Source organism: Phodopus roborovskii, unplaced genomic scaffold (genome assembly GCF_943737965.1).
Source record: "Phodopus roborovskii unplaced genomic scaffold, PHOROB, whole genome shotgun sequence".
Lineage (NCBI taxonomy): Eukaryota > Metazoa > Chordata > Mammalia > Rodentia > Cricetidae > Phodopus > Phodopus roborovskii.
This window is the reverse complement of record NW_026126516.1, coordinates 11,645,252-11,672,246: the sequence shown is the minus strand read 5'-3', so window position 1 is coordinate 11,672,246 and position 26,995 is coordinate 11,645,252. Positions and strand designations below refer to the sequence as shown.

The 26,995-nt window shown below is 54.8% G+C and overlaps 3 protein-coding genes across 6 annotated transcripts in view; 1 reads left to right on the top strand and 2 right to left on the bottom strand.

Annotated features, from left to right (window-relative positions):
* Positions 1 to 15: 15 nt before the first annotated feature.
* On the bottom strand, positions 16 to 16,023 carry Zfyve21 (zinc finger FYVE-type containing 21). Of its 4 annotated transcripts, none has more exons than XM_051196666.1 (8): positions 15,857 to 16,023; positions 4,919 to 4,969; positions 4,067 to 4,235; positions 3,104 to 3,179; positions 2,925 to 3,016; positions 2,421 to 2,477; positions 726 to 868; positions 16 to 592 (listed from the first exon to the last, which is right to left on the bottom strand). In XM_051196666.1, exons 1-8 carry the CDS (start codon positions 15,992 to 15,994, stop codon positions 557 to 559), a joined length of 762 nt encoding a protein of 253 aa, XP_051052623.1. In that variant the 5' UTR covers positions 15,995 to 16,023; the 3' UTR covers positions 16 to 556. The 4 variants fall into 4 exon arrangements, with proteins under 4 accessions (XP_051052623.1, XP_051052624.1, XP_051052625.1 ...); XM_051196667.1 differs by having other exon boundaries at positions 2,421 to 2,474; XM_051196668.1 differs by lacking the exon at positions 2,421 to 2,477.
* Positions 16,024 to 17,511: 1,488 nt separating this feature from the next.
* On the top strand, positions 17,512 to 26,050 carry Xrcc3 (X-ray repair cross complementing 3). Its single transcript, XM_051196663.1, has 7 exons — positions 17,512 to 17,610; positions 18,547 to 18,684; positions 19,638 to 19,850; positions 21,569 to 21,723; positions 24,332 to 24,544; positions 24,654 to 24,700; positions 24,779 to 26,050. Exons 1-7 carry the CDS (start codon positions 17,556 to 17,558, stop codon positions 25,005 to 25,007), a joined length of 1,050 nt encoding a protein of 349 aa, XP_051052620.1. The 5' UTR covers positions 17,512 to 17,555; the 3' UTR covers positions 25,008 to 26,050.
* The window catches only part of Klc1 (kinesin light chain 1), a 45,623-nt gene continuing 41,377 nt past the window's right edge, over positions 22,750 to 26,995 (bottom strand). Inside the window, exons 15-16 of the mRNA XM_051196662.1 lie at positions 23,376 to 23,442; positions 22,750 to 23,140 (exon numbers count right to left, since the gene is read on the bottom strand). Of these exons, the coding sequence (XP_051052619.1) occupies positions 23,138 to 23,140; positions 23,376 to 23,442 (70 nt within the window). The 3' untranslated portion in view covers positions 22,750 to 23,137. The remainder of the gene's footprint in view (positions 23,141 to 23,375; positions 23,443 to 26,995) is intronic.

Sequence of the window (26,995 nt, the reverse complement as noted above, 5' to 3'; positions counted from 1 at the left end):
CTGGAGCCTGCTGTGTACTTTCAAAATAAGTTTTAATCATATGCTTTATATACAAAATTACTGTACAGTCATTTAATAAAGTGAAATGGTAAGTGAAAAGTAGAAAACACAATGGTGATGCCTTCCCCTTAGTGACATAGAAAAGGATTGTTCATTGCCCCAGTTAGTGACAAAATAAATGGAGAGTCATAAACAGGCTAAGGCATTGTAAACGGGCTACTGGAGATAGGCAGGGCCCAATGCTAAACTAGGGGCCCGAATGACCACCACCTAATTTGTTTCTGTGGGAACAGGGCCAAAAATCTCTAATAAACCTAGGGATTTATAAACACGGTATAGGCTATATATACTAAAACTTGATTTAGTACTGTAGTGCAGCCTCTCCCAACCTTAGTAAGTATCAACAATACAACATACAATCTTTAAAGCGTTAATCAACTGTGTACATATTGCACTAGGTAAGTGAACACTGCTTCCAGGCACCCAGAGCCCTGAGTACTCAGGCAGGAGCAAGCAGCCTGGACGTGGTAACTCGATGTGCTCAGCTCCCTCGAAGTCACTGGTCTCGTGATTCATAGAGGAGCTTGGTCGCCTGCATAACACCATAAAGCACACTTGGTTCTGGGCCTGACTACAGGGAGCCTATGTGCCTAGGGGCATCACATGGGGCACCCAGCTATGTGTCCACCTCATGAGCTCAGCCTCCCCAACCCTGCCCGTGGTACCTTGTGCATGGCTGCCAGCCATGCCGCTGCCTGCCTCTTGCTGCCGTTTGCATCCTCTCCAGCCATCAGCCTCAGCTGTGTTGCGGCCTCTGCCCCTGGCACTGCGTACTGCAGGAACATGCCTGTGGCTCGAGTGCTACCTGCTGGAGGAAGGAGATGAGGTCTCACATAGGACCTGCTCCGCAAGCAGCCTTGTTGGAAACAGTGGTAAATGAAACTAGCTCCTGCTTCTGTAGAGACCCCGTGTGCAGAGAATGGAAAAGAATATAAAAGGCTTGCGATCACCAGAGCCAGAATCAATAGTACCATATCGTGAGCTTTCACAACCCTGTTCTCTATATCCATGGCATTCTCCGGAAGGCATCATCCTTCAGAGAAACCGCGTGCGTGTGTGCTTTCACCACACACACACACACACACACACACACACACACACACACACACACACACACACGCCAGAGTAGAACAATGAAATACAGAAACTGCTTTAGGAGGCCTGGCAATCAGAAGGTAAGCCAAGCAGACAGTTTCATCTGCCCTGCCTTCACACTTAGAGGTTGGACGTCACAGCTGAGACTTAATGCAGGAACCTTGCCATTCTTCCACAACTCTCAGGGTCCCATGGAGACACTGGGCATCGGCCTGCCAAGCCAAGCCATAGCTCCATGTCTGGGCTATAACCAGCTGCTCTAAGCATTATTTGAATTTAGGCTCTGCCTAGAACAAGCCACTTGAGACAGATCAGTCCTGTCAGGCATGGTTAAATCAAAGCAGCCTGAACACCGTGGGCATACAGAAAAGGCCTGACTTCTTTGCCTCCAGAAGCTCTGGCTCAGAGGGCTAAGCCTGCTCAGAAGTACGTTCTAATTCAAATCTGACTGAGCTGCCCTACCCAAACTGCTGCAGAACTTCCTCTCCAGACTGTGTCTACCATTTGCTTTTGTAAATAAAAATGTACTGAAATGTGACCATGGTCACTGTTGGCTGTGGCTGTTTTGTGCTTTGCATGGCCATCAAAATTTTACCCCCCCCCCCCATGGGAGCTGGAGAGGTGGCTCAGCAGTTAAGAACACTTAATGTTCCCGCAGAGGACCCAGGTTCAGTTCCCAGCACCTACAAATAGTGGCTCACAACTATCTGTAACTCCAGGTCTAGGGGATCCAACACACTGCTCTGTAAAGGCACTGGGCATGTGCATGGTACATAGATACGCAGACATTCATGAGCTTCAGACGATGGGGGAGGAGGACGCGAGTGGACTTCCAGACTCTACCCTTGGCACTAGGATATCTTCAACCAGCTTAATGCTCCATGCTGTATTCCATTAGCCGGGCCCCTCTTACCATGGCCTCAGTAGACGGAGATGGAGGAACTGAGCCAGGGATCCCTGGAGGCAAGCTCCTGGGCACAGCAGTGAAAACTGCCCACTGCATCTGCCTGGGGCCTGGCCTCAGCCTACTGAGGGCTGGCTTGTCAACTCTGCTGACTTCTGGGAAAGAACTGAGCAAACTACTTCATGCTGTCAGGACACACTCTCGCTTTACAGAATCATAAATTGGATCTAATACCTCTCTAATCAAAAGAGATACACCCAACTTCCAGAATCCACTCCAAGGGGCAGAAGCAAAGGGGCCAGAGGAGGAATAGATACCACAGCACGCTGGTAGGAGTGACCCAGGGAGGATGGAGGCTGACCTTCAGAGGCAGGCAGGCTCCCCAGGAGGCTGGTGTAAGTGTGAATATCTTTTTCTACTTGAAGAATGTAGGCGGGCAGAGCAAAGAAGAAACAACCAAGAGTCAGTCAGAAAATGGAAAGCAAGATGCGTCAGGTCAAATCTGCAGGTTCAGAGTGTTCGATGTGCAGTTGAGCCAGCGGGGGTAGGCTAAGACTGAAGCCCAATGACAGCAGCCTGCAAGCAGGCTCTAGGTCAGCCCCCCCCCCACCAGACTGTCTGGAACCTCAGACACTCACTGCATCTGGAGGCCATCTGCAGGGAGATGATCGATGATCTCAGTGACGGTGCCATGGCCACATCAGGCCTCTCCCCTTGTTATCCCAGTCCCGTCTGTGTAGGTTCTAAAGCTACTGACTTAACTAAGCCCCGGAGAGGAGCACGGCACGCCATCTGGGGACCAAGTGCAGTTCCTCCTGTTGCCCATATAGATACTAGAGAGCTCCTGCTCAGGGAAGGCACGTACCTCCGGGAGTGAAGCCTTCTGTGAGAATCTGCACAGTACAGACATGCGCAATCTCAATCTCATGATGGCTGTCCCCGTCCAGAATCAAGCATCTATAACAAAAAAATGGGGCAGTCACGAGACGGAGACCCGAAGCCTACGGAGACCCTGCCCAGTGCCAGTGGGGCTCCGCCTCTTACCTCTGGTTGTTGGAGAGACGACAAACCGTGGTTTCAGGCTTCTCTGAGTCCCCAAAAGTAACAAGGAAGGTAGCTCCTTGGAAGACAAAACCAAACTGCTCACACAGGACCTACTGCTATATCTCCCTGCCCCAGACCATGCACTTGGGATAAAAAAAGCCTTCTTCCTCCACTACCAGATGGGAAAGCAAAGGCTGACACAAATAAAAGCCTTGTGTTAAGGATCCCTTCAGTTAGGCAAAAAGGCAATGAATTAAGGGTCTCAAAAGCTTAAAAGACACTGCTTGAGGTTGGAGAGATGGCTTTGGGTAAAAACACTGATGTTCTCTCAGAGGACCCAGATTCAATTCCCAGCACACACATGGTAGCTCAGAACTGCCTGTAACTTCAGTTCCAGGAGAACAGCACACTCTTCTGACTTCTGTAGACATGTTGTATGTGAACATGTAGGGGAAATATCCATCCACATAAAACAGAAACAGAGGCCCTGCCATGCATCCAAAGCTGTAAGTTTTATAGCAGCCTTCAAAGACGGCAAGTAGGGGTAGTTCATCATCAAGGCCCAGATCGGATAACTCTGCAGCAGATTGGGCAAGACCACTTGCAGAGCAGAGGCTGGCCCTCGCCTGTGGAAGGCACAGCTGTGGGAAGCAGGCCTTACCCCAAAAGAAGTCCCTTGTCCCTCATGCTCCTGGGATATGCCTCTGAAACAGCACCTGCACCTGTTAGAGCTTGTCTGCAGGCCTCTGAGGGCAGGGACACACAGGTTTGACTACTAGTGGCAGCCTGCATCTAGGGAAGGTGCTGCTAGGCCAGGCTCCCTGGTTCCCTGGCCCTCTGGACTGACATCTTAGAACATTCTTGTCTCTGAAGTCCATCTCTAAGTAGGTCCAAAGCAAAGCAGAGGATGAGGGTAAGACACATCACATTTTAAGCATGGCAAGTGGACATGCTGTCACTCACCACTCAGGAGCACCTTGAGCTGCTTGTCATAGAACTCGGCCTCTCGGTGAGATACCAGGGCACACTCGGCACACTGGCGCACTGGGTCCACAAAGCACATGCGCCGAAGTGGCACCTTCTGACTGCAGCACCTGTCACAGAAGCATTTCCCACAGCGGCGGCAGTGGTGCTGAGGGGGTGAAGGCTGGGCGTGAGCACAGTCAATGCAGGTGAGCCTGGCCCACGCGCTAGCCAGCACTGTCGCGACCCTGAAGGCACCTGTAGCTGGGTGTGACTTCCACACAAGGCCAGTGTGGACACAGTGGAGCTCTGCCTCACTCGGGAAAGATGGACCAAAAGAGCCTCCCCGTGCATATGTGTGTGAGTGTGTGTGTCTGTGTGTGTGTCTGAGTATGTGTGTGACTGTGTATGTCTGTATGTGTGTTTGTGTGACTGTATGCGTATTTGTGTGTGTGACCGTGTGTATGTCTGTGTGTGTGTGAGTATGTGTGTGACTGTGTGTCTGTCTGTGTGTGTCTGTGTGTGACTGTGTGTATGTGCGCGCGCGCGCGGGGGGGGGGGGGCGGCTAGGGTTTAACCCAAGGCCTTTATACAATTGAGGTGAGGCATTCAATCACTCAGCTACAACCCAAGCCCTTTGACCCCTTGCCGCGCAGCACGTGCTGTATCTGAGTCTCCTTGGGAGCTCAGTGCTGACTGTTGGGGGCCTTCACCAGTAACTGAAACAGCTTAGCAAAATGGCCTGTAAGGTCAGGTCCTCTGAGGGAACTGGGCTTCCCCAGAAAGAACTCAGTCCTACTGGGACCTGCCCTGTATCTGCACACACATACCACCACCATGGCCTCAGCTTACCTTTCTGGTGATAAAGTCAAATTTGGCATCACACTGCATACATCTTGGACACTAGGAGAGAACAGGCACAGTATTATTATCCGGCTGTCACGTGGCTAACTACTGAAACAGAACCAAGAGGTCCCAGGAAGGCCACCAAGAAAGCCAACTCTGCCAGCAGGAGCAGCCCGTATGGAACAGCCAGGCAGGACAGCCCCAGGCGAGGAGCCAGACGAGGCTGGTCAGGCCACAGCCCAAGGCTCTCCGTTAGAACAGCTTTAAGGCTGCAGGCGCCCAGCAGAGGCCTGGCCTGGATGTCCAAAAGCCAGTGTTTTATGGGCTACAAAGGTATACGGTTTGACTTTTTTGCAGGAGAGCTCAGATGCAGAAGGGCTTGATTCCTTCAGGCTCCGGGTGTAGGAGCTCATTCTAGCTGCTTCCCCTCCTCCTGTTACAGGAGCCCAAGTTGAGTGCTGTGAAGTGAACACAACATTCCAGGGCAGTCAGTGTCACCCTGCTATAAATAGGAAGTGCAGGAAGCTTAGGAAGTAGGGCTCTAGACTCTGGGATGTAGTTGACTGAGCGCATGCCTGACTAGGGCCTGTGAAGGAGCAGCTAGAGCAGAACACAGGATGAGAGGTCCCCAAGAGGCTGCCGCACAGGAGGAGGTGGACGGCTCTGAGCCTGGACTGCCGGACAAATGGTCTCCTGTACATGTGGGATGTGCACACGGGGGGGGGGGGGGGGGGTAGGCCAGGATGGCATGGAAGATGAGGGCATGAGGTGTGGCTGCACATTCGCCTCAACAGGGAAGAGGCTGGGTCTACTCACAGTGCTTGCCTCCCTCTGCTGTAGCGGTCAGCTACACGTTTCTTCACAGCAAGACCCCCAGCAAAAAGTGTCCTCTCCAGATGACCCAGTCCCATCAAAGCCAGGGGATTCTAATGTCTTCAGATACTGAGGACCTTGGCTCTGTGGCCACCAGCTGGTTATGCCACGGGTCACCACAACTTAAGAAGTACATTCTCTCCACAAACTCACAGCTCTGCCAGAGCCACTGTCCCTGTGACAGGACACACCCCGGGCCGCTCACTCCACTCTAGAAGGCTGGACCGCACAGCATGCAAGGAGCACTGCCTTCGTTCTGAACAAGTCATGCTAACCGGACACATGGAGCTCACAGGATGAACAGGTCAGGGAGGCCTGGCCCAACCACACGTAAGAACAGAGATGACCAATGCCTGTACCCAGGACAGCACACCAACCAGGAGAGAAGACCCATGCCCACACCACCACTTTGCGCACTGGCTCCTCAGTACTTAAAACACTCATGTCGGGGCTGGAGAGGTGGCTCAGCAGTTAAGAGCATCAGCTGCTCTTTCAGAGGACCCGGGTTCAGTTCCTAGCACTGACACCAGACAGCTCACAACTGCCTAGAACTCCAGCTCTAAGGATACCTGCACTTGCGCTCACATAATTAAAACTAGGAAGGTTTTTAAAGGCTCGTGTTTACCAAATTCTGACAATCATACATGTACAGGGCTACCTGCCCAGGTGCCTGTGAAGCTGAGGCTGTCTGTCTCCCCTGCTGGAGTGAGTACCCAGCAGCACCTTGGGAGAACCAACTGAGGACCAGAGTCCTGAGGGATGGTCACAGCTTTTCTTCCAAAGTGTTCCAGGGGAAAGTGAGGTGTCCCTCTGTGTCTGCACTCACACCCAGGGGACGTGTTTAACCCTGGCTCTGGAGGAGGAATTCCCGCCATACACAGTCTGCTAATCCACGGAGACTTTCCCATGAGAAAGAAGTCACCAGAGTAATGAGTTATGACAGACTAGACCTAAGTCCCATGCACAAGACACCCACAATCCTGGAACCCACGGCCTCCCCGGCCTCAGAAGGTGCAGACAGGCCGGACCAAGGGCCCCTTTGTGTGCAAGTAATGGGTACACCTACCATGAGCAGAGACGCCAAAATCCCCACACCAGAGAGTATCAGCCATGGTGACAGGTAGTTGTAAGGACTCAGGCATTATGCTGGCCTGCCCCATCACCTGGCAGAATGCACTCAGGCAGTACCCTGGGCAGCCCAGGTGCAAAGGACCTCTTTAAAAGAACCTCCGCCCACTTATGCTCTCTTTCCCGCTGTTCCCTGGGGCAGATAGGGCTTCCCCTGTCTCTGTCTCTATGTCTCTTTATCTCCTTTCTCTTTCCTTCCCCCTCCCTCCTCCTTGTAATAAAACTTCTCACTTAAGCTGTCTGCCTGGCATGTGTTCCATACCTCAGTCACCCTCACCTGCCATGGACTCTGCCAACGTCCCCGATGCACTTATCGTTAACAGTAGTGACCTGAAAACAAGGGATGAAACCGTGAAGTTCCCTATGAGCCGGGAACTAAGAACTGCAGAGGCCTTAGAATGCACAGGTGGGCAGTGAGACTCCCCCAGTGCGGAGAGACTCCCAGTGCACAGAGACTCCCCCAGTGCGGAGAGACTCCCCCAGTGCGGAGAGACTCCCCCAGTGCGGAGAGACTCCCAGTGCGCAGAGACCCCCCAGTGCACAGAGACTCCCCCAGTGCACAGAGACTCCCCCAGTGCGGAGAGACTCCCCCAGTGCGGAGAGACTCCCCCAGTGCGGAGAGACTCCCAGTGCGCAGAGACTCCCCCAGTGCGCAGAGACTCCCCCAGTGCGGAGAGACTCCCCCAGTGTGCAGAGACTCCCCCAGTGCGCAGAGACTCCCAGTGCGGAGAGCTCCTTCCCTCCCAGTAAGAAGGAACAAAGTCAGAGAAGGCCGAAATGTCTTAGATATCAAACAGAGATGGGGTTAGAAATGGCATTAATGGACGCCTTTAATCCCAGCACTTGGGAGGCAGGTGGATCTGAGTTCAAGTCCAGCCTGTCTTACAGAGTAAGTTCCAGGACAGCCAGGGGTACAAAGAAACCCTGTTTTGAGGAGAAAAGGGAGGGAGGGAGAAGGAAGGAAGGAAGGAGGGAGGGAAGGAGGGATGGGTGGAGGGAGGGAGGGAGAGGGAGGGAGGGAGAGGGAGAAGGAGGGAGGGAGGGAGGGAGGAGGGAGGGATGGGTGGAGGGAGGGAGGGAGAGGGAGAAGGAAGGAAGGAAGGAAGGAGGGAGGGAGAGAAGGAGGGAGGAGGGAGGGAGGAGGGAGGGATGGGAGAGGGAGGGAGGGAGAGGGAGAAGGAGGGAGGGAGGGAGGGCGGGAGAGAAATGGCCCTAGTGAGCCAGGAGTGGTAGTGCTCTCCTTTAATCCTAGCACTCAAGAGAGAGGTAGGCAGATCTCAGTGAGTTCGAGGCCACCCTGGCCTACAAAATGAGTTCTAGGACAGCCAGAGCTACATATTGAGACCCTCAAAAAAGAAAAAAGAAAGAATGAAAGGGCCTATTAATATTATGGGTTAGAGAGATGGCTCACTGGCCTGCTCTTTCCAGGAAAAAAAAAAAAAAATATATATATATATATATATATATATTTCTAGAAAAAATTAAAGAGTGGGCCATAATTGACCTTTTCATCTCATGGCTGTCCCAGATCTCACCACTGGCAGGGGGCTGTTCAGCCTGACAGGGCTTGGCATGCGGGCAGGACAGCTACCCATGAGTCCCTGGCTCTGCTGATGAGGCCCGCCAGCACGGGCCTGGCAAGGGTGAGGCAAGGATCACACATGCTAGAGGCTCACTGGTTCCCTGCACTCAGCTAGGTGATGTCTGGAGGGTTCCTCCTCGCCTACGGAGACCATGACTATTTCAGCTCTTGGTTTTGTAGGCAGATTCTGGAAGATGCTCACAGAGAAATGGCACACAACATGACCATCACCTAAAAGCCTTGACCTACAGACAGACCACGTGTCCAGCACCAGGCGGAGCATGTGTGTTCCACCAAGCACACACATGAATGGCTGCTTGGAGGAAATCCCTATCTGATGAGGAGGCCCGCTTTCTCAATTGATCCACAAGTCCTTGGGGCCATCTTCAATGTCCTTTCACTGTGAGAGAGCAGGGACCCTTTGAGGTGCCCACCGCAGCAAGGACAGAGGCGTGCGCTTCTTCCAGCCCTAGTGAGCGCCCTTGAACCCCTCACTGTGACATACAGGGCTTCTACACTGATGAGAGCCCGGGGCTGGCATTTATTTCCCTGTTGGTCTTGTGCTGGTTTCTGGTCTTGCAGGCCATGTCTGAACCATGCCAGCCTCTGGAGCTGTCCAAAGGCCAGGCAGGCCATGTCTGAACCATCCCAGCCTCTGGAGCTGTCCAGGCAGCAGCTGTCAGAGACCTTTGTGCGCAGACTCATCTGTGTCTTAGCACTCACTCCACGTGAATGGCAGCCAAGCCCTGCTACAATGCGGCGTCTTCCTTGACTGAGACGCCGGCCACAGGGACTCCACAGTGGTTCCAGCTCAGCTAAACAAGGAAACTACAGTACTACCAGAGTAGCTATATTTTTACAGTCCCCAGGCCACCCTGGCCTCAGGTACCCTGGTGCAAAATGCAGCCATGACAGGACAGCGCTGGCTTGGAACACAACACACATGACCAGAGAACAGCTTACAAGGCATGGTAGAACGCTGTTCAGATCAGCTGAAGACCAACGTGCGTGTGTGTGCATGCGTGTAACCAAAGGTCAACCTCAGGAGTTTTTGGAGGTAGGGTTTTCTGTAAATGGAGTTCTTAATTGGTCTAGGTACTAAAACCCTGGAGTCAGATACAGAGGAAAATGCTGAGATCAGAGAGAGGGAGCGAGCCACAGTGCACCTGAGCTCCTTAGCATCTCAGCAGACAAGACACAAGTTCCGTTTCTCCCTGCTTATATCCTGTTTCTGCCCAGCTACCTCACCTCCTGTCTGTCTGTACAGACCTCCAGACCTTTTTGGTTAGCTAATGGCAAGCTCCGGTCTCTGACCTTCAGACAGACTTTATTTGTACAAGCCAGATATCGCCACAGTCTCTCAGTGGACTGCAGTCTGCCGAGCGGGGCAGGCTAGCTAGCTGGTGAGTGAGTCCCAGGCATCTGCCTATCTCTGCCTCCCTGTGTGGGGGCTCACAGGTGTACTCTTGCCACACCCCGCAGTGGAATATTTAGGGTCCAGTATGACACTCACTGCTGCTGGGATGCCAGGCACCGAGCCTCCCCTCTACCTGTCGGCCCTGCTGGCTCCTCTGAGCGGCTCCTCCAGCTGATACTGCCTGCACCCGCCGATGCCCGCGGCTCCTCCCTGCAGGCACCGGACCACCTGTAGCTTCCAGAACCCCAGTCCCTCCCACCTCACAGTCCCACTTGTTTGTCCCTAGATGGTTTTGGTCCTAGGATCCAAAGACACCTGAAGCGTCTGGCACCCTCTTAATGCAGAGAGAGAGATCTCCTTCCTGCCTTTGGCCTCTTCCGTGCCTGGGGTGGAAAGGTTGAAAGGTCGCTTTAGTTTCCATTCTCCACCGTTATTTCTCTTTTAAAAAGCGGACGTGGAAAAAAAAGCTGGAGGTGAAATTTTTTTAAAAAGGCAGAGAAATGTAAAAGCGTGAGGGCAGTCCCGTGTCCAGACTGGTGACCGGCACTGGGCTCCTGTGCCGTCCTGCTCCTGCGTCTCCTCCCATCCTCCCTGGTCCGGGTCCTGAAGCTGCTGTGCACACACCCTGCCTTTCTCCACCTCCCTCCTCAAAGCCTGTCTTCTCCCCCTGCCGCCCTCCTCACCCACCCCCACACCCCACACCGCCCTCTGCTCCTTGGCTTCCCTCCTCAGCCCCTCACACTCCCAGGCTGAGTTCAAGTGTATAATCCCAAACTGAGGCAGGAGGATTACTGCAAGTCCAAAGTTACTCACTGCCACATAGTGAGTTTGGGAACAGCTTGCGATACATAGTAAAACTGACTCAAAAAACAAAAACACAAAATAACCAGTGTGCTTATTCAGAAAATAGACACTTTAAAAAAATCATTTTCCTGCTGATTTCACTAATAAAGAAATTTCAAATTATCAACCCAGCAATTTAACATAAAAAGACAATAAAGAACTAACAGTGGATAAAGCTATAAAAGTTAAAACCCTGCCACACAACCAGCGCCGCGTCAGTGAGGGGCCTGCCTGGGGCGGGCAAGAACGCCGGGAAAGCTGGCCAGTCCTGCAGCTCCTCCCTTGTCTGGGCCTCGAAGCCTCTGCTGTGCAGGACACAGCTATTTCAGCAGACAAGAGGACACACTGCACCGAGGTCCCCACACCACTGTGCCTCACTTGGTGCAGCAAAGCTGTCTGCAGCAGGCTCTCACTCCACACCAGGGTCAGCATCGTTACAGGTCACGGTCACGGACGGGCAAACTCAGCCACCACAGACTCCAGAACTGAGACCAGAAGAGTAGACTAGGCAACCCGTCCAGCCAGCACCTTAGGAACCATGCATGCATGGCCCTGGCCGGGGAACAGAGGAGACCGAGGACGGACAGGGACAGAATCAGCTTGAGCAGTGGCCCCATGAGACCTACCTGCTGTCTGAACCTCTGGCCAAGCAGGCAAACACCACGACTGACCTCCTGGTGACATGGGTGGGACAGGGGGCTGTGCTCCCTCATAGGGTGCCTGTGTTTCTACTCCAGAGGTGGGGATAAACTGGCCACTCCGGAGACAGGACACCCAGAAAGCCACCTATGCCCTCTTCCCAGCAGGTCCCCAGAGCACCTGCTGGTTCCCAGTAGTCTACTCGCCAAGTCTGACTCAGTGGCACCCACTCAGAAGGTCTTCCAGCTAAGTGACTCAGCCTTGGGGCAGCAAGAAACCACAGGGGCCCCGCGTAAGACCAGACCTACGCCAGAACTCAGAAGGTGGAGTGCCACCTTCCTGCCACAGTACACATTTTGGGGCCCACCACCCCCAGCTCTTTGGAGCCAGCATCCCACCCACATCTTCAGGGACATCCTGACAGCAGATGGGAAAGCACAAGGCTAGTGTAGTCTCAAAATACACTGCAGGCTGAAGCGGGTGTTGGAAGACAGTTACTATGAAAAGAACAAGGTTTAAGGACTAGATGATGGCTCAGAGGTTAAGAGCACTTCTTACTCTTGCATAGGACCTGGGTTCGATTCTAAGCACTCACATGGTGACTCACATCCATTTCTACTCCAGTTCCAGGGGATTCAATATCTATTCTGACCTCTGGGCATCAGACACACATGGTGCACATACATACACACACACAGGCAAACTTTCAGACACATGAATGTATGGCATTCAGGCATATATGCAGACAGGATGCTGTATACATGATAAATAAATAAAATCTTAAAAAAAAAGATTTATTTATTATGTATACCCTGTTCTCCTTGTGTGTATCCCTGAAGGCCAGAAGAGGGCGCCAGATCTCATTACAGATGGTTGTGAGCCACTATGTGGTTGCTGGGAATTGAACTCAGGTCCTCTGGAAGAGCAGCCAGTGCTCTGAACTTCTAAGCCATCTCTCCAGCCCCAAAATAAATAAAGTTTAAAAAAAAGAACAGCTTTTAAGACAAACATCTATCTCCCTTTGAGGTAGGAGAGATGAGACAACCCTCACCCAACTGTCCTTCACCGCTGTGTAAACACTGCCGCTGTGGCCAGTGCCCCAGGCTCTGGGTCACAAACATCAGTTAATCTAGCTGGACCTAGTGGCTCATGCCTGCAGTCACAGCTACTTAGGAGATGAGCAGAAGGATCACAAATTCAAGACCAGCCAAAGCTACTGAGTGAAATAAAAGGCCAACCTGGACAACTCTGTAAGCCTGTCTCAAACAAACAACAAACACCTAACAATAACAGAGGGCCTAGCAAGGTGGCCTGAAAGGGAAGAGTGCTTACGGTCAGACCTGGGTTCAAAAGGAAAAGCTGACCCTCAAAAGTTGTTCTCTGACTTCTACATGTGCAGGGTGGCACATGCACACCTGCAGGCGCACACACACTTACACACAACGGTAAAACTAAAGTTAAAAGGAGGGGTGCTGGTAAAGTCCTGGCTACACAAGCATGAAGACCTGAGGTAAGACCACCCCCAGAGCCTAGGGATCCCCAGAAGCTGGGCACAGCCACATGCACCTAATAGCCCAGCACTAGGCAGGTAGGAAAACAAAGAAAATAAAGACCCTGGAGTTCACTAGGCAGCCAGGGTAGCCAATAGGTGACTCCAGGTTCAGGGAGAGACCCTGTCTGAAAAAGATAAGACAGACAAACAAAAACCAGTTCAGGAGCTAAAAGAGACAGCTCAGCAGTCAGGAGCCCTCGCTGCTCTTGTGGAGGCCCTGGGTTCAGTTCCCCACACTTACACGTGGCTCTTAATTCCAGTTCTAGGGGACCCAACACTCTCTTGTGACCTCTGCAGGCAGCAAGCCTGCATGTGGTGCACAGACGGACAAGACAGCAAGGAGCAGACAAACACACATAGGCAAGACATGGGGAAGACATGAATTAGTCAGTGGGCTGAAAGCTGCCCGCCTGCGTGTGGTCTATCTCAGGGACTGCGCTCAGGTTTCCCAGTTTACAGAGCTGACAGACAACTCAAAGATGATGGATGCAGACGCTAACTATGGCCAGGAACTTTACACCGTTCTGCCATGGACTGAAGCCTCTGGCGAGCACTGTCACAGGACACTGCCCACTGCCCCCGGAGCTGTCACAGGACACTGCCCCAGGGGGTGGGGGGGCTCCTGCAGCCTCTGGAAGAGCACAAAGTGAACTTTTACACTGTGAACCTTGTAACCAACTGTGAAACCCAGCTCTTCCAGTCAGGCCAAGAACCACCCTTCCCCCAGACCAACCACAATCACGGGCACAGGCCCCCAGGGTTCAGCACAGGGCCGTTGGCAGGCACTCCAAATCCCCATTCTTTGCCCCATAAGGCTGAATTGGGTTCTGAAGCGCCAAGCCTGACTCATGACTGGACTGTAGACTAGTCACTCTCCTTCCAACCCTCCCCACCCTACCTTCTGTGGGAGCCTGCTACCCAGGCTTGCCCACACCTCTTCCGCTCTGGTCACTCAGCCAAGCCCTTCCTCCCTGACTTGAGGCACTGGCAGAGGCCACGCCCCCCCCTTGGTACACTCACCTGTCAGAAAGCCTCCCCTCCCATCCTGGCATGGACACGGCCTTCTTTCTGCCAGTGAACCAGAAACACAGTAATTTTCTTCAGGTTAAAACACCTAACTTAAAGACTCTCTGGAACACAATGCGGAAAATGTTGAAAAGCTACTTTATAGCCAGTGGCCTCGCAATCATGAAAACACTTTCCCAAGAGCCCCAGCTTCTGTCCCCACAAGCATAGCTTCACACCCCAACTGGGCTCTTATGTCACACACACACACCACATACACACCACACACCACATATACACACACACCACACACCACACACACACCACATACACACCACACACACACACCACACACACACACCACACACACACCACATATACACACCACACACACACCACATACATACACACCACATACACACACCACACACACACACCACATACACACACACCACATATACATACCACACACACACACCACATATACACACCACACACACACACCACATATACACACCACACACACACCACATATACATACCACATACACACACCACACACACACACACACCACACACACACACACACCACACACCCCTGTGCTTTACTGGGCTCTCCTGCAAAGTTATGTCTGCCCTGCTCTGGGCTACACTGAAACTCGCTAGCAACAAACACTTCCACCCCACTAACCCTCTCTCTCCCCAGGAACTGCTTTGTTTTTAAAACAGCTATGTAGCTCAGGCTAGTCATAAGCTCTGCGTTATCCCGTCTCAGCCTTCCAAAGGCTGGGGTTTCAGAATTCAGGCTGTGTCCCAACACTACCCCACGCCCACCCTTATCTTCTGGTGTTTCAAGATACTACTGTGTAGCCCTGGCTGGCCTGAACTCACTACGTACACCAGGCTGGCCCCGACACACACCTGACTTAACCTTACCCATCATGCAGTTCAGTGAACTCACTACGTACACCAGGCTGGCCCTAAGAGGTGAGTACTGACATGAACCTTCTCGTTGGGGGCTCTCAAGTGATCTCAGACTTGGGAGGGGGAGAGGCAAGGGCAGCGAGCGGCAGCCTCTAATAGCACAGGTGCTTTCTAAGAACGCTGGCCCTCGCTCAAAGAAGCTGCAGGCCTCACCCACTAGTGGATGAGATCCTGAGGGCAGAGGAGCAGCTGATTAGAGCGATGGGCGCCACGTGTGGTGGAGCACGCCTTTAATCCCAGTACACAGGTGGCTGAGGGAGTAAGATCTCAGTGAGTTCGAGTCTACATAGCAACTGGTAGCGCATGCCTAGCACCAGGCAGAGGCAGGCAAATCTATTTGAGTTCTAGGCCTGCGTGGCCTACGTAGTGAGTTCCAGGACAGCCAGGGGTATATAGTGAGGACCCACTTTAAGGAAAAGAATGCATGAATGAATTTACAAGAGCCATTGAGGTGGCTCACGAATCAAAGGCACGTGCTGCCACACCTGAGCCCTGAATTCCATCCCTGGGACCCACATCGTGGAAGAAGAAAATTATCTTCCACAAATTGTCCTCTAAATCTACACGCGCGCGCAAGTAAATCAATGCAAAAAGTTTTAAGTTCACGAAAGTCACCAGTACTTAAGGAGGATGCCTTTAAACAGACTTAGTGTACTCTAAAATAAACGCGCACGGAATGCGGGAAGCGCTCCATTTTCCCGAAGTGGCCAAGCTCCGAGAGCTCAGAACTCCCGGCACCGCACCCTGGGCAGGTGGAGGCCGCCTCCCTCCCCGTGCCCCGCAGACGCGCTCCGCCGCCCAGCTCGGCCCCGCGCACCGGTGACCGCCAAGGGACAGAGCCCGCCCCGCGGCCCGGCCGGGAGCCGCGGCCCAGCGCCCGAGGGCGGGGGCCGGGGCGGGGGCCGCGGGGGCTGGGACGCACCTCCTTGTCCGGGACCCACTGCGGCTCCTCCAAGCCGAACGGGCTTCCGAAGGCGCGGTGCTCCGGCACCATGCGCAGGCCGCTGGGCGAGCGCACGAGCTTCTTGGCGTCGCGACGCGCGGCCACTCCCGAGGACATGTCTCCGCCTGAGCCCCTCACGCCACGGCCCGCGGAGCCCACACAGGGAGCCGCCCCGCCCCGCCCCGCCCCGCCCCGCCGCCGGGACCCAATCCGCAGCCGCGGCTCGGGACAGGAGCCAATCGCAGAGTGGCGTCCTCCCCGGCACCGCCCTCCTCCAATCAGCTCAAGGTCCCCGCCCCGCTGCCGGCCACCAATCGGCGGCGAGGGCCGGGGGGCGCCCTCCGCCCCTCTCGAGGAGATTGCGACTTCGGATTGGCTAATTAATCGGCCACGTAGACTCCTTCTCGGGTCTGCTGGGTGGGGCAGACTCGGACTCCAGACGCTCATTGGAAGAGAAGCTTGAGGTGGGCGGAGCTCCCGGAGCGGGCGGAGCGCGCGGGAGATCCCGCCAGGCGGCTGAGTCGGGATGGAAGAGACCCGGAGGGGCCAGACGTGGGGCTGCGCAGGAGGCCGAGGACACGGTGGGTTTCGAACAGCCCAGGCCGGGGCTCAAAGAGCGATCGTCCCCCTCCCCCCGGCCGGGCGTCCCTTCAGGGCGTAGCGGGGGTCGGGGGAATCGAACCCTGAGTCCCGGCCCTCCGCGCATCAGGGAGCTTGCTTTCAGCGCCAGTCCCAAGCCAGCCACAGCCTGACGGTCGCTGCAGACTTGACCTGTGACTTTCTTGGTGGCGTTCTTTCTTTCTTTCTTTTTTTTTTTTACGATGTATGTACTTATCATGTATACAGTGTTCTGCCTGCATGTATCCCTGCAGGCCAGATCTCATTACAGATGGCTGTGAGCCACTTGTGGGTGCTGGGAATTGAACTGTCATCTGGAAGACCAGCCAGTGCTCTTAACCTCTGAGCCATCTCTCTCTCAAGCCCCTTTTTTTTTTTTTTTTTTTTTTTTTTCCCCTACCGGGACAGGGTTTCTCCGTGTAGCCCTGGCTGTCCTATAACTCACTCTGTAGACCAGGCTGGCCTTGAACTCACAGAGATCCACCTGCCTCTGCCTCTCCAGCGCTGGGATTAAAGGCATGTGCCGCTGCCCGGCTTTCTTAAAGATGGGTGTCACTGTGTGTAGCCTAGACTGGCCTTGGACTCTCTCTGTCTCTCTCTCTCTCTCTCTCTCTCTCTCTCTCTCTGCTGTTGTACCTAAGCCTTCCTAGCACTCCCACAGGACTGAACCACCATGCCCCTCTGATCCTCTGGTTTCTTTGGGTAACTGACTTCACTTCCAAAACTGACCCAGGAGCTTTGTTCACTCTCTGTCACACATGTTGTACATACATATACACACTTAGATGCCTGTTTGGGTGTGTGCTGACGTGTGTGTATATACTGAGGCAGGGTCCCCCCCCCACCACATCCGTGGTAGAGAATGCTGAGTGAGAACCACGCGTGTACACCTGGACCCATACATGGCCCAAGAAGTTAAATGGATACAGCATGCAGCAGCCAGTGTTCCGCCCTCTTAAGTGTTGATCTCTAACATGCCCGCCCCCACAGGTGGTCCACGGTGACAGCAAGCACCTTGGGATTGGTTGCTGTCGCTGCTCGTGCTGAACCCTCTGAAGAAATGGACTTGGATCAACTGGAGCTAAACCCCAGAATCACTGCTGCACTGAAGAAGGGTATGCTGCGGGAAGCAGAGCGCCCTACACGTGCGCTCTGGGTAGAACAAGCTGTGGAAAGCTGCTGGCCGTCCGTGCTGCCACCACCCGGCCAGCTCTCTGCTTTGCAGAGGTCTCAGGCCACTCCGTGCCATAAGGGGCACCTTCCTCACCCGAGTCCCTGAAGGGCTGTGGCTGCTGTGGGCAAGCCGTAGCCTTCATCCTCTCGGCAGGCCTTTCTGTCACGCTGTGACCTGGGTTGATACACCTGCACGTGTGTATCCTCTTCCTTCCTCCCTGACTGTAACAGGGTGTCACTGTCTTGAATTCACAGACATCCTCCTGCCTCTGTCTCCCAGGGCGGGGTTAATACTTTCTTCTTTCACCTGGTTTGAAAATAGAAAGTAAGTCCTAGCCCAGAATTGCCTTTTCTACCCTCCTCCCCAAGCAGCAGGCCCTTGGGTCGTTAGCTGTGAGGGGCTCACTTTGCCCCGTCCTGGCCTGCCTGCTTCCAGGCTCTGCTTGGCCTCCAACCTCCTGGCCCGGCCTGGCCTGGCCTGGCCTGGGCTCTGTGCTTGGTAACAGGCACTCTCTCACTCCACATTCACACTTTGTGTTGGGATTTTAAAATAGAGGGTCTTACTCTGTCGCTCAAACTGAACTCCTAGACTCTGGCGACCTTCCTGCCTCAGCCTCCCAAGTAGCGGGGACTATGGACAGAGTGGGATGGGGTGACAGTCACATCATTGCACCGGGATTCACCCTCGCCTCTGGTTCCTGTTGCTGCTGACATGAGTCGGGGCCAGGTCACAAGGGTCCAGCAGCAGGTCCCTTCAGTAGGCCCCTCCCACCCCCCCTCTCCACTGGTGCCCCCAGATCTGGAAGCCCAGCTCTCTCCTGGCCTCCCACCCCGAGTGCCCTGACTTACTGTGGTCCCCCTTTGCTGTGGCCTATCAGGGAGACTGAAGTCAGTGAAGGAGGTTCTGTGCTACTCGGGACCAGACCTGCAGAGGCTCACCGGCCTGTCCACCCATGATGTCCAGCACCTACTGAGAGCAGCCGCTCTACACCTTCAGGGCAGCAGGGTCCTCACAGGTGGGCAGGAGTGTCTGCTGGCTGGCCCGGTGGCTGCTGGGGTGAGAGGCGGCACAGGCCTGGGTGGACATCCCACGGGCTGCAGACCCTGCCTTGGTAAAGACCTCAAAGCTGCCCTAGCTCATCGGCCTCCCTAGGATAGGCTGTCCAAGTGACTTGTCCAGAGCCCAGCGAGTGCAGCCCGTATGACAGAGCAGGGCAGTGAGGCCCTCGGCTGCTCTACAAAGCATCCAGGGGAGGCCTCGCGGGAAAGGACGAGGTTGGAGCCCCAGTGGTGTGAGGGAGCCCGGGACAGCTTGGCCTCACTCATGCCTGACTAACCTCAAGCTCACACCGCTCAGAACTATCCTCACACACCGTCACGGGCTATTGCTCATTATCTCTTCATGCTGAAGCTGGGCAGGGCTACACAGACCCAGAGACAATCAGCGAGGGTACTCTGCCACATCCTGGAGCTTAGGCTTCCTTCCTTCCTCCCTCCCTTCCGTTTTACGCAGGGTCTTTCTGTGTCATTCTGGCTGTCCTGGAACTCTCTATGTAGCTCAGGCTAGACTCAAATTCATGAGGATGCCTCTGCCTCCCAAGTGTACACCACTATACCCACACTGGCTTTGGATTTCTTTGCCAGCTTGTGCCCACTAGGGATAGGATATGTGTGGCATCCTGGGAAGTGTGACAGGGACAGACTCTTGCGTACACACTGTACTCAGCCATACGGCCAGGTCCCTGCCCTCCGACCTCAGCACCCAGCCCATGTGCTTCGCTAGTCCTCCAGCCATGCTGCATCTGAGGCCAGCACTTCCTCAAAGGCCCCATGCTCACAGGCCCGGGCTGCGGGAGGACACAGGCTGACCCCATGCTCACGGGCCGGGGCTGCGGGAGGACACAGGCTGACCCCATGCTCACAGGCCCGGGCTGCGGGAGGACACAGGCTGACCCCATGCTCCTTACAGCACTGCAGCTGTTCCAGCACAGGGAGAGCTTCCCTGAGCAGCATCAGCGCCTGAGCCTGGGCTGCCCGGTCCTGGACCAGTTCCTGGGTGGCGGCCTGCCCCTGGAGGGCATCACTGACCTGGCTGGCCGCAGCTCAGCAGGGAAGACCCAGCTGGCACTACAGCTCTGCTTGACTGTGCAGTTCCCACGACAATATGGAGGCCTGGAGGCTGGTGAGTGGCTGCCCCTTCCTTCCTGGGGAGGGTGGGGAAGGCAGGGTCCAAGGCAGCTGGCACTCAGCCGTCTGTCCTGCTCTGGGGGCTGCTTTCCTCCCAGGGAGCCAGGGGCTGTCTCCTGGGTGGTTTCCCATGGTTGCCTTTCTTCTTCCCGAGGAGCACGTGGAAGGTGAGGCTGTACTTAGGCTGTGGGAAGGAAAAGGGGCACCCCCCCCCCCGATCCTGCAGTCATCACACAGCTTAAACTAAAGCTCACCCATCTCAGGCCCACAGAGCTGGAGAGGTAGGGCAGAGAACACGCGGATGGCTGTGACACAGGGCGACTCCAAACCACCTGCCTGGTCCCTCTGTGGGCTGACAGTCATAGCTGCCTGCGGCTGTGCTTTGGGCCCTGTGCCCGGGGTAGGGATCACGGCTAGGGTTACCACAGCAACCGCTTCACATTGCTCTCTGTCCCAAAAGCGATGGCTAAAGGAAGGCTTGGGTTTCCCTGGCCCTCGGCACAGCTTGTCTCGTGCAACAGCTACTTCTGGAGGCGTGCCAATATTTCCACCAGCATTCCTGAGTCCAGAAATTAGACATTAGCCCCTGAGGGACCTTCTCCCCAGATACACCCGTTAGACCCAGAGCCATTTCAAAAGTACCTCTCACCTTAGAAACTGTGCCCTACCTGTGGCTCTCCACACCTGTAGCCCCAGCCCTCAGGAGGCAGGGCAAGAGATCAGTGCGAGTTGGAGGCCAGCCTGGCTCCAGTGAGTCTGGCCTGGGGAGTTAGGCCCTACATTAACAGAACCATTTAAATATTTATGTTTGTAGCCAGCTGTGCATTTTCCTTTTGTGGATGAGCTTTGCTTTCTTTTTGGTCTTTTTCAGACAGCGTTTCTCTGTGTGTAGCCCTGGCTGTCCTGGAACTCACTGTGTAGACCAGGCTGGTCTGGCACACAGGGATCTATCTGCCTGCCTCTGCCTCCCCGCCGAGTGCTGGGATTAATGGCTTATGCCACCACCACCCGGCTGACATTTGCTTTCTTAACTGAGTCCTTTGAAACATGAACACTGGTCACCTTATGAAAAACATCTGTCATCTGTGTGCTTTGATGTCTTTGGCGAGCCCCTGGCATCTTTCTCCTGAGACTTGTAGAAGTAAGCATGTGCGTTCTGAGAGTCCCTCGGCTGAGGCATGGGCATCTTTGTTGAGAGCCCACACACAGGGTTTCCTGCTGGTAGCCCAGCTCTTTCCACGCACAGGATCTGGTGGCGTCTGGCCCAACAGTGTACTACACAGGGACTGTCTGTGTTCCAGGTGGCCGCGTGTTCACGCCTGGTCAACCCCTCTTGCACTTACCACTGGGTAGACAGCAGGCAGGGACACGCGAGTTGTCCTGCATCTAAAGGACATGTCCCAAAGTCCCTTAACCCTGGTGATCTCTGCCTGGTCCTGCCCAGCCCAGTGGGGAACTAGAAAGCAGGAGTGAGCTAACGGTATCGTGTGTGTGTGTGTGTGTGTGTGTGTGTGTGTGTGTGTGTACTCAGCTATCAGAACAGAGAGCTAGCCTGTGTCTAAACAGGTGGGTAAGAACCAAGTTGAGCTTGTTGCCCCTCCAAGGTGAAAACTTACGAGGGACAGGGACAGAGACAGTCAGAGGCTACATGTGGCTTTGCAGCCACAGGCCCCTTTCCAGTTCTTATGCCCACCCGGGGCCCTGGCTTCCCAGGGGCTGTCTATATCTGCACAGAGGATGTCTTCCCCAGCAAGCGGCTGTGGCAGCTCATTGAACAGCAACAGCAGCTGCGGACAGATGTTCCTGGAGAGGTGGTCCAGAAGATCAGGTTCAGCAACCACATCTTCATTGAGCATGCGGCTGACGTGGTGAGTGTCTATTTCTGCTCGCTAATGGCCCAGTGACTCGGCCTGTGGTGCAGAGACCAGGCTCAATTCAGAATATACTCCAGGGTAGACAAGAAGAGCTGTCCAACGTAAGGGTCTGGAGGACCAGCTCCCCATTAGGCAGTCATGGAATGATTTATAACTGTAGCAAAATTACTGTTATGCAGTAGCAACAAAAATAATTCTATGGCTAACAACACCAGGAACTGTATTTAAGGGTTGCAGCATTTGGGAAGTTGAGAGCACTGCCAATCTAAACACTGCCCCCGACGTGCTTGTGGCCAGGCATTCAGGAGTGCTGGGTTGATGAGTGTATTGCCTGCCCCACAGACCTAACTGGCCCCTGAGCACTGTCAGCCTGCCCAGGGAGAACGTGGGGGAGACAAGTCTTGGGTGTGTGGCAAAGGTGTCTCGTGGGTTGGGGTCCGGAGAACTGACAGGCCCTGCAGAGCCGTCTCCCTGCTGCTCACTGTTGAGGCTGCCTCAGCCTGGGGCTAACCTTCTGCCCCAGGGAAAGCGGACCAGCTAGGCTTGGTCCCAGCAGCAGGAAGCAGGGCCATGCCCAGGGCGGTTGCTCAATTTAGAGAAGTTCTTGTTGCAGGGATGTGTGGCACATAGGTTCACTCGGGTTTGAAGAAGGGAATAACCCTGCACCCCAAATATAAATGCGGATGCTGAGCCCCCTCAGGATGCCTATCTAGGACCTCACTGTGGCCAGGGAGGGTGTTCTGAGAGGACAGCAAGCTGACTCAACTGACTCCCAACGCTTTCTGTCACCAAAGCATGCACAGATCACTCACACAATAATAAAAAATTTTAAAAAGATAGTTGCTGGACAGTGGTGGCACTCACCTTTAATCTCAGCACTCAGGAGGCAGAGGCGGGTGGATCTCTGAGTTTGAGGCCAGCCTGGTCTACAGAGTGAGTTCCAGGACAGCCAGGACTACTCAGAGAAATTTTTTCTTGGGGGAAAAATAGGGGTGGGGGATAGTTACGAACAGACATTCATTCTGGTAAACAGTAAGGCATATAAACTTTTAATTTTAAAAAATGTACAATAAAAATACATTATCACACACAACACGGAGAACTAAACACATGAGAAATACCACAGGGAGGCCAGGCAGAAGCAGCAGGAGTCAGATGCGTCCCTGTCCCAGGAGCCTCCCAGGAAGGGACAGGGCCGGGTCACCGGCCTTGTTGACCGAGAGTTGCTCTCCAAGACCCTCCTGGTGGTATGGTTATTAGTATATGCTCCGCAGCACGGGGGCAGAGGGACTAAGTTAGCTCTGGGCTCCCAGCTTCGGGCCCTCCCAGCCCCACCATAGCCTTCACAGGGCCAGCTCTGGAGCCACACTCAGCAGCATTGTGGTGTTTAGAGCAGGCCAGGCTCAGGTCACTGCAAAAGAAAGCTGCAGGTCAGGCCACCAGTGAGAGCGGCTCCATTCCCTCCTGTCCTGGGGTCTGCCCAGCAGTGAGTGTGCTGTCAACCTTCCTGGGGCTCAAGAGGACCCGGAGCAGAGCCTCCCTCTTCTGTGTGAGTGGAGCAGTGTGGCCCACACCTACCTGTTCTTCCACACCTAGCCATCCCCGAGGTGCCCAGGCCCTGGCTGAGGGGAGGTGTAGATACTCACGTTAGTGCTAGCGTCTTCTAGGCTGCTGCTGTCGTTTTCCACACAGAGAGGCTCTGCTGGGGATGCCCTGGAGAGAAGCAGAGTTTCACTCTGGGCTGGCTGCTGGAATCGGACAGCTCCTCACAGCTGCCAGTGAGGCAGTGCTGGCTACCTGCCCGGGCAGCCAGAGCTGCTGAACACCCTGAGCTACGGACAGTATGGAGGCCCTGGCTGTACCCTCAGCCACTCTCCTGTGGTCCTGTGGCCACGAGCCTCCCTCTGACAACAGCCATCTACCCCGCCCCCCATACAAGCCTACCCCGACCTGGGCCGCTCAGCTAGCCACAAGCCACCCAAGCCTAGTGCCAGCCTCGCACAGTGACCCCAAGAGAGCCCAGGGTTGCCTGCCTTGGGGGGATACTGCCCTTAGTCTAGGATTCCTGGAGTAGGTAGCAGAGACGCTGACCCAAGTGTCCTCCCTACTCTGCCCCCACTAGAATATTCTCCAGGGTGCAGCCTCATGTGACTGGTGCAGGTTTTCAACCCCTTGAGTGCACGGTACCTCATGTGTGCAGAACACAGTACCAGACCACTGCTCCATCCTACCACCAGCAGGTCTGGCCTGCCCATCAGTGCAAAGCCCAGAAGGACCCTAGCCTGCCCCCAGCACCCTGCTCTCTAGACCAGTCTAGAGAGCTGATGTCGGCCGTGGAGCTGTAGCTGGGTTGGGTGGCCTTGGATGACCTCGGTGTCTGCACTGACTGCTGGGAGGGGGCAGTCACTGTGATGATCACGCCCCTCCTCAGGACCCAGGGTGAGGGTCTGGGAGACAGTGGAAGAGAGTGAGTAAAGGTGCAGGCCCCCCAGCCCCCACCCCGTGGGCAGGAGGCAACCACTGTTAAAAAGCTGCATCTTGGAGAGTTAGGAGCAGAGGGAGGCCACTGGCCAGGTGTGCCTAGAGCATGATGTACCCGCAGGGCGCCTTGCTGGAGTGTGTGCGTAAGCGGCTCCCCGTTCTGCTGTCAAGGGGGATGGCCCGCCTGGTCGTGGTGGACTCTATAGCAGCCCCGTTTCGTTGTGAGTATGATAGTCAGGCCTTGGCCACCAGGGCCAAGCACCTGCAGTCACTGGGGGCCACGCTCCGCGGACTGAGCAGTACCTTCCGGAGCCCTGTGCTGTGCATCAACCAGGTCGGTGAGGCAGGGGCTCCGTGCGTCTCCTTGGGGAAACAGGGCGGGCTGGATGAGGGTAAGCAGCTGAGGTGGCTGCTGTCATCCACCCTCTGTTGCTTTTCCCCAGGTGACGGAGATCGTGGAGGAGCGGGAGTCTATGCCCAGGCCACTGGGGTGAGTAGGGCAGCTCTGCAGACCTGGGACTGGGGTGGGGTTGGGCATGCATATGCAGCAGCACCCACTTTGTCTCAGGACCTGGGACGAGCACCTGTCTCCAGCCCTTGGCATCGCCTGGGCCAACCAGATCCTGATGAGACTGATGGTTGACCGGGTCCATGAGGACGATGCCACCGTGGGCTTGCCCAGAAGCCCGGCTCGGACCCTACGGGTGCTCTTTGCCCCTCACCTGCCCCTCTCCTGCTGTTGCTACACCGTCAGTGGCGAAGGCGTTAGAGGGGTGCCAGGGACTGCGTCCTGCTAACAGCGGCACTGCTGAGTCCCTTCCCACTGCAGAGACCCTGGGCTCTGGCAGCCTGGGGCAGCTACTTGGGAGCCCTTGCCTCGCCTGCTTTCTGCCTGGGGAGGAGTCGGCAGCTGGCCTGGCAGGATGCTCTTAGCACACATAGCGCATGTGCACACGCACACACACACACACACACACACACACACACACACACACACACACACGGGCAGTGACACCCGTCACTCAGACCAGATGGGGCAGCGCATTAAGGGGCTCCATGCTGTGAGAGGAGAGAACAAGCTGACCTCGGCCCTGACCCCACAACAGTCTCAGGGACTGGCCCAACCTGGTTGTCTCAGCTGCCTCAGGCCCAGCAGCTCCAAGCAACTTAAAAGGGACACAAGGAAGGAAACAGGTCTGTGTGCCCTCACTGAGGCCTGGTAAGTGTGTCCAGCAACTCTGGCTTGGCCGTGCATCCGGACTACAGAGCACTGAAGTGCACGCATTCTCAGTGGAAGGCGGGCCTGGTCACGTCTGCTGCACACCCCAGAATCACCACCCTTGGATCTGACGCTCTACAGTCACCAAAGAACGTGGCCTCTGAAGCCAGGGTTGTGGCTCTGAGCCCGCCCTGTGCTCCCAGAACCCTCCTGGCAGCAAATGTGCCATGTAGGGACACGGCCTCATCAAAGAATCCTGTTCCAGTGGTGAGAGCCCGCAAACCAGGACGTACATTGTCACTGTCCTCGCTCAAAAAGGTATGCCTAAGGCATACACCATGACGTCTTCAGGATAGCTCCACCTGTACAGAGCCCATCAGACCTTCAAAGCCACCGTTGGCCCCCACCTGTTTTTGGCAGTTCTGGAGACTGAACCTAGGGTCTCCTGCCCAAAAGGCAGGTGCTCCCCATAGAGCCCCAGTCCAGCCCTGCCCGATCCGAACCCTGGCATAAATGAACGGGCACAGCTCCTTGGGGTGGGGGTAGTTAAGACAAAACGGCCTCTCCACAAAACTGGAGGGCTTTATATCAGAAAATAAAACTTTATTTTGTAACAAAATATTGACAATTCTAAATTGTTTTCTAAATAGATTGGAAATTATAAAACACAGTTCCAAAACAGGCACACTCAGAAGACATGCCCAAAGGGTCCTAGGGCCCTGCTAGGTCAAGGGGCCCTGCTGCTCCCCTTGATAGATGCAGCCTGCCTTTCCGGACTTGGAAACCATGCTTTCCCTGGGGACAGGATGGCCCAGGTATCTCTGGATTTGCTGCCCAGACCACTGCTGCCACTGAGCTGGTGGACCATGCCACCTGCTTCCCTGCATTACGTGGCATCATGCTGCTCAAGTCCACATCACAGGTCCAGTCAGCTCGAGAATGAGTGCAGATGAATGCTGAACGCAGGAGACACAAACTAGGTTCAAACTAGGTTCCCGTGGCCACAGGCCCTTGTAAACCGTAAGCACACATCACTAGCAATCACTTAGTATATACAGCTACCCTGACTTCCTCAGGCTGGCAAGAGGCTCAAAGGGCAAAGGCACTTACAGCACAAACTGGCAACCTGGCTTCACTCTGGAAGGAGGACAGCATGCAGTCACCCAGATGCCCACATGCAGAGCCATGCTTGTACACACACTGACTCTTCCAGAAAATTCCCATCTGAACCCTTCCAATACTCCATGCCTAGGACCACACACCAACCCGGAAGCACCCACCTGCACAGCTGCTGTGCCCAGCACCCATGAACTTCCCTGCAATGACCACCACAGGCCGATGACCTCACCATAAAGAATGTGGTGGGAAGACATGGACCCTGCTTGCCTTCTGACAACAGGAAGTGAAACAATCTCACAGCACCCTGATTGCATACAGGTCCCCAGAGCGCGCCTCTGCAGTACAGTGAGTGCCCACCCAGTCGGACCAGCCAGCTTGCCCAGGATTCTCTACCTTCTGTAAGCTTGGATTCCAGAAGGCCCCATACCCACCAGAAACCAGTTAGTT

What these genes read in the sequence shown, in the direction of transcription:
- Xrcc3 (XM_051196663.1), top strand. Translation starts at nt 17,556, where the DNA reads ATGGACTTGGATCAACTGGAGCTAAACCCCAGAATCACTGCTGCACTG. An exon ending in GGGCAGCAGGGTCCTCACAG is followed by an intron (nt 18,685 to 19,637) that starts GTGGGCAGGAGT and finishes TGCTCCTTACAG; the next exon opens with CACTGCAGCTGTTCCAGCAC. An exon ending in CTGTGCTGTGCATCAACCAG is followed by an intron (nt 24,545 to 24,653) that starts GTCGGTGAGGCA and finishes GCTTTTCCCCAG; the next exon opens with GTGACGGAGATCGTGGAGGA.
- Zfyve21 (XM_051196666.1), bottom strand. Translation starts at nt 15,994, where the DNA reads ATGTCCTCGGGAGTGGCCGCGCGTCGCGACGCCAAGAAGCTCGTGCGC. An exon ending in GCTCAAGGTGCTCCTGAGTG is followed by an intron (nt 3,180 to 4,066) that starts GTGAGTGACAGC and finishes TTGTCTTCCAAG; the next exon opens with GAGCTACCTTCCTTGTTACT. An exon ending in CGTCTCTCCAACAACCAGAG is followed by an intron (nt 3,017 to 3,103) that starts GTAAGAGGCGGA and finishes TTTTTGTTATAG; the next exon opens with ATGCTTGATTCTGGACGGGG.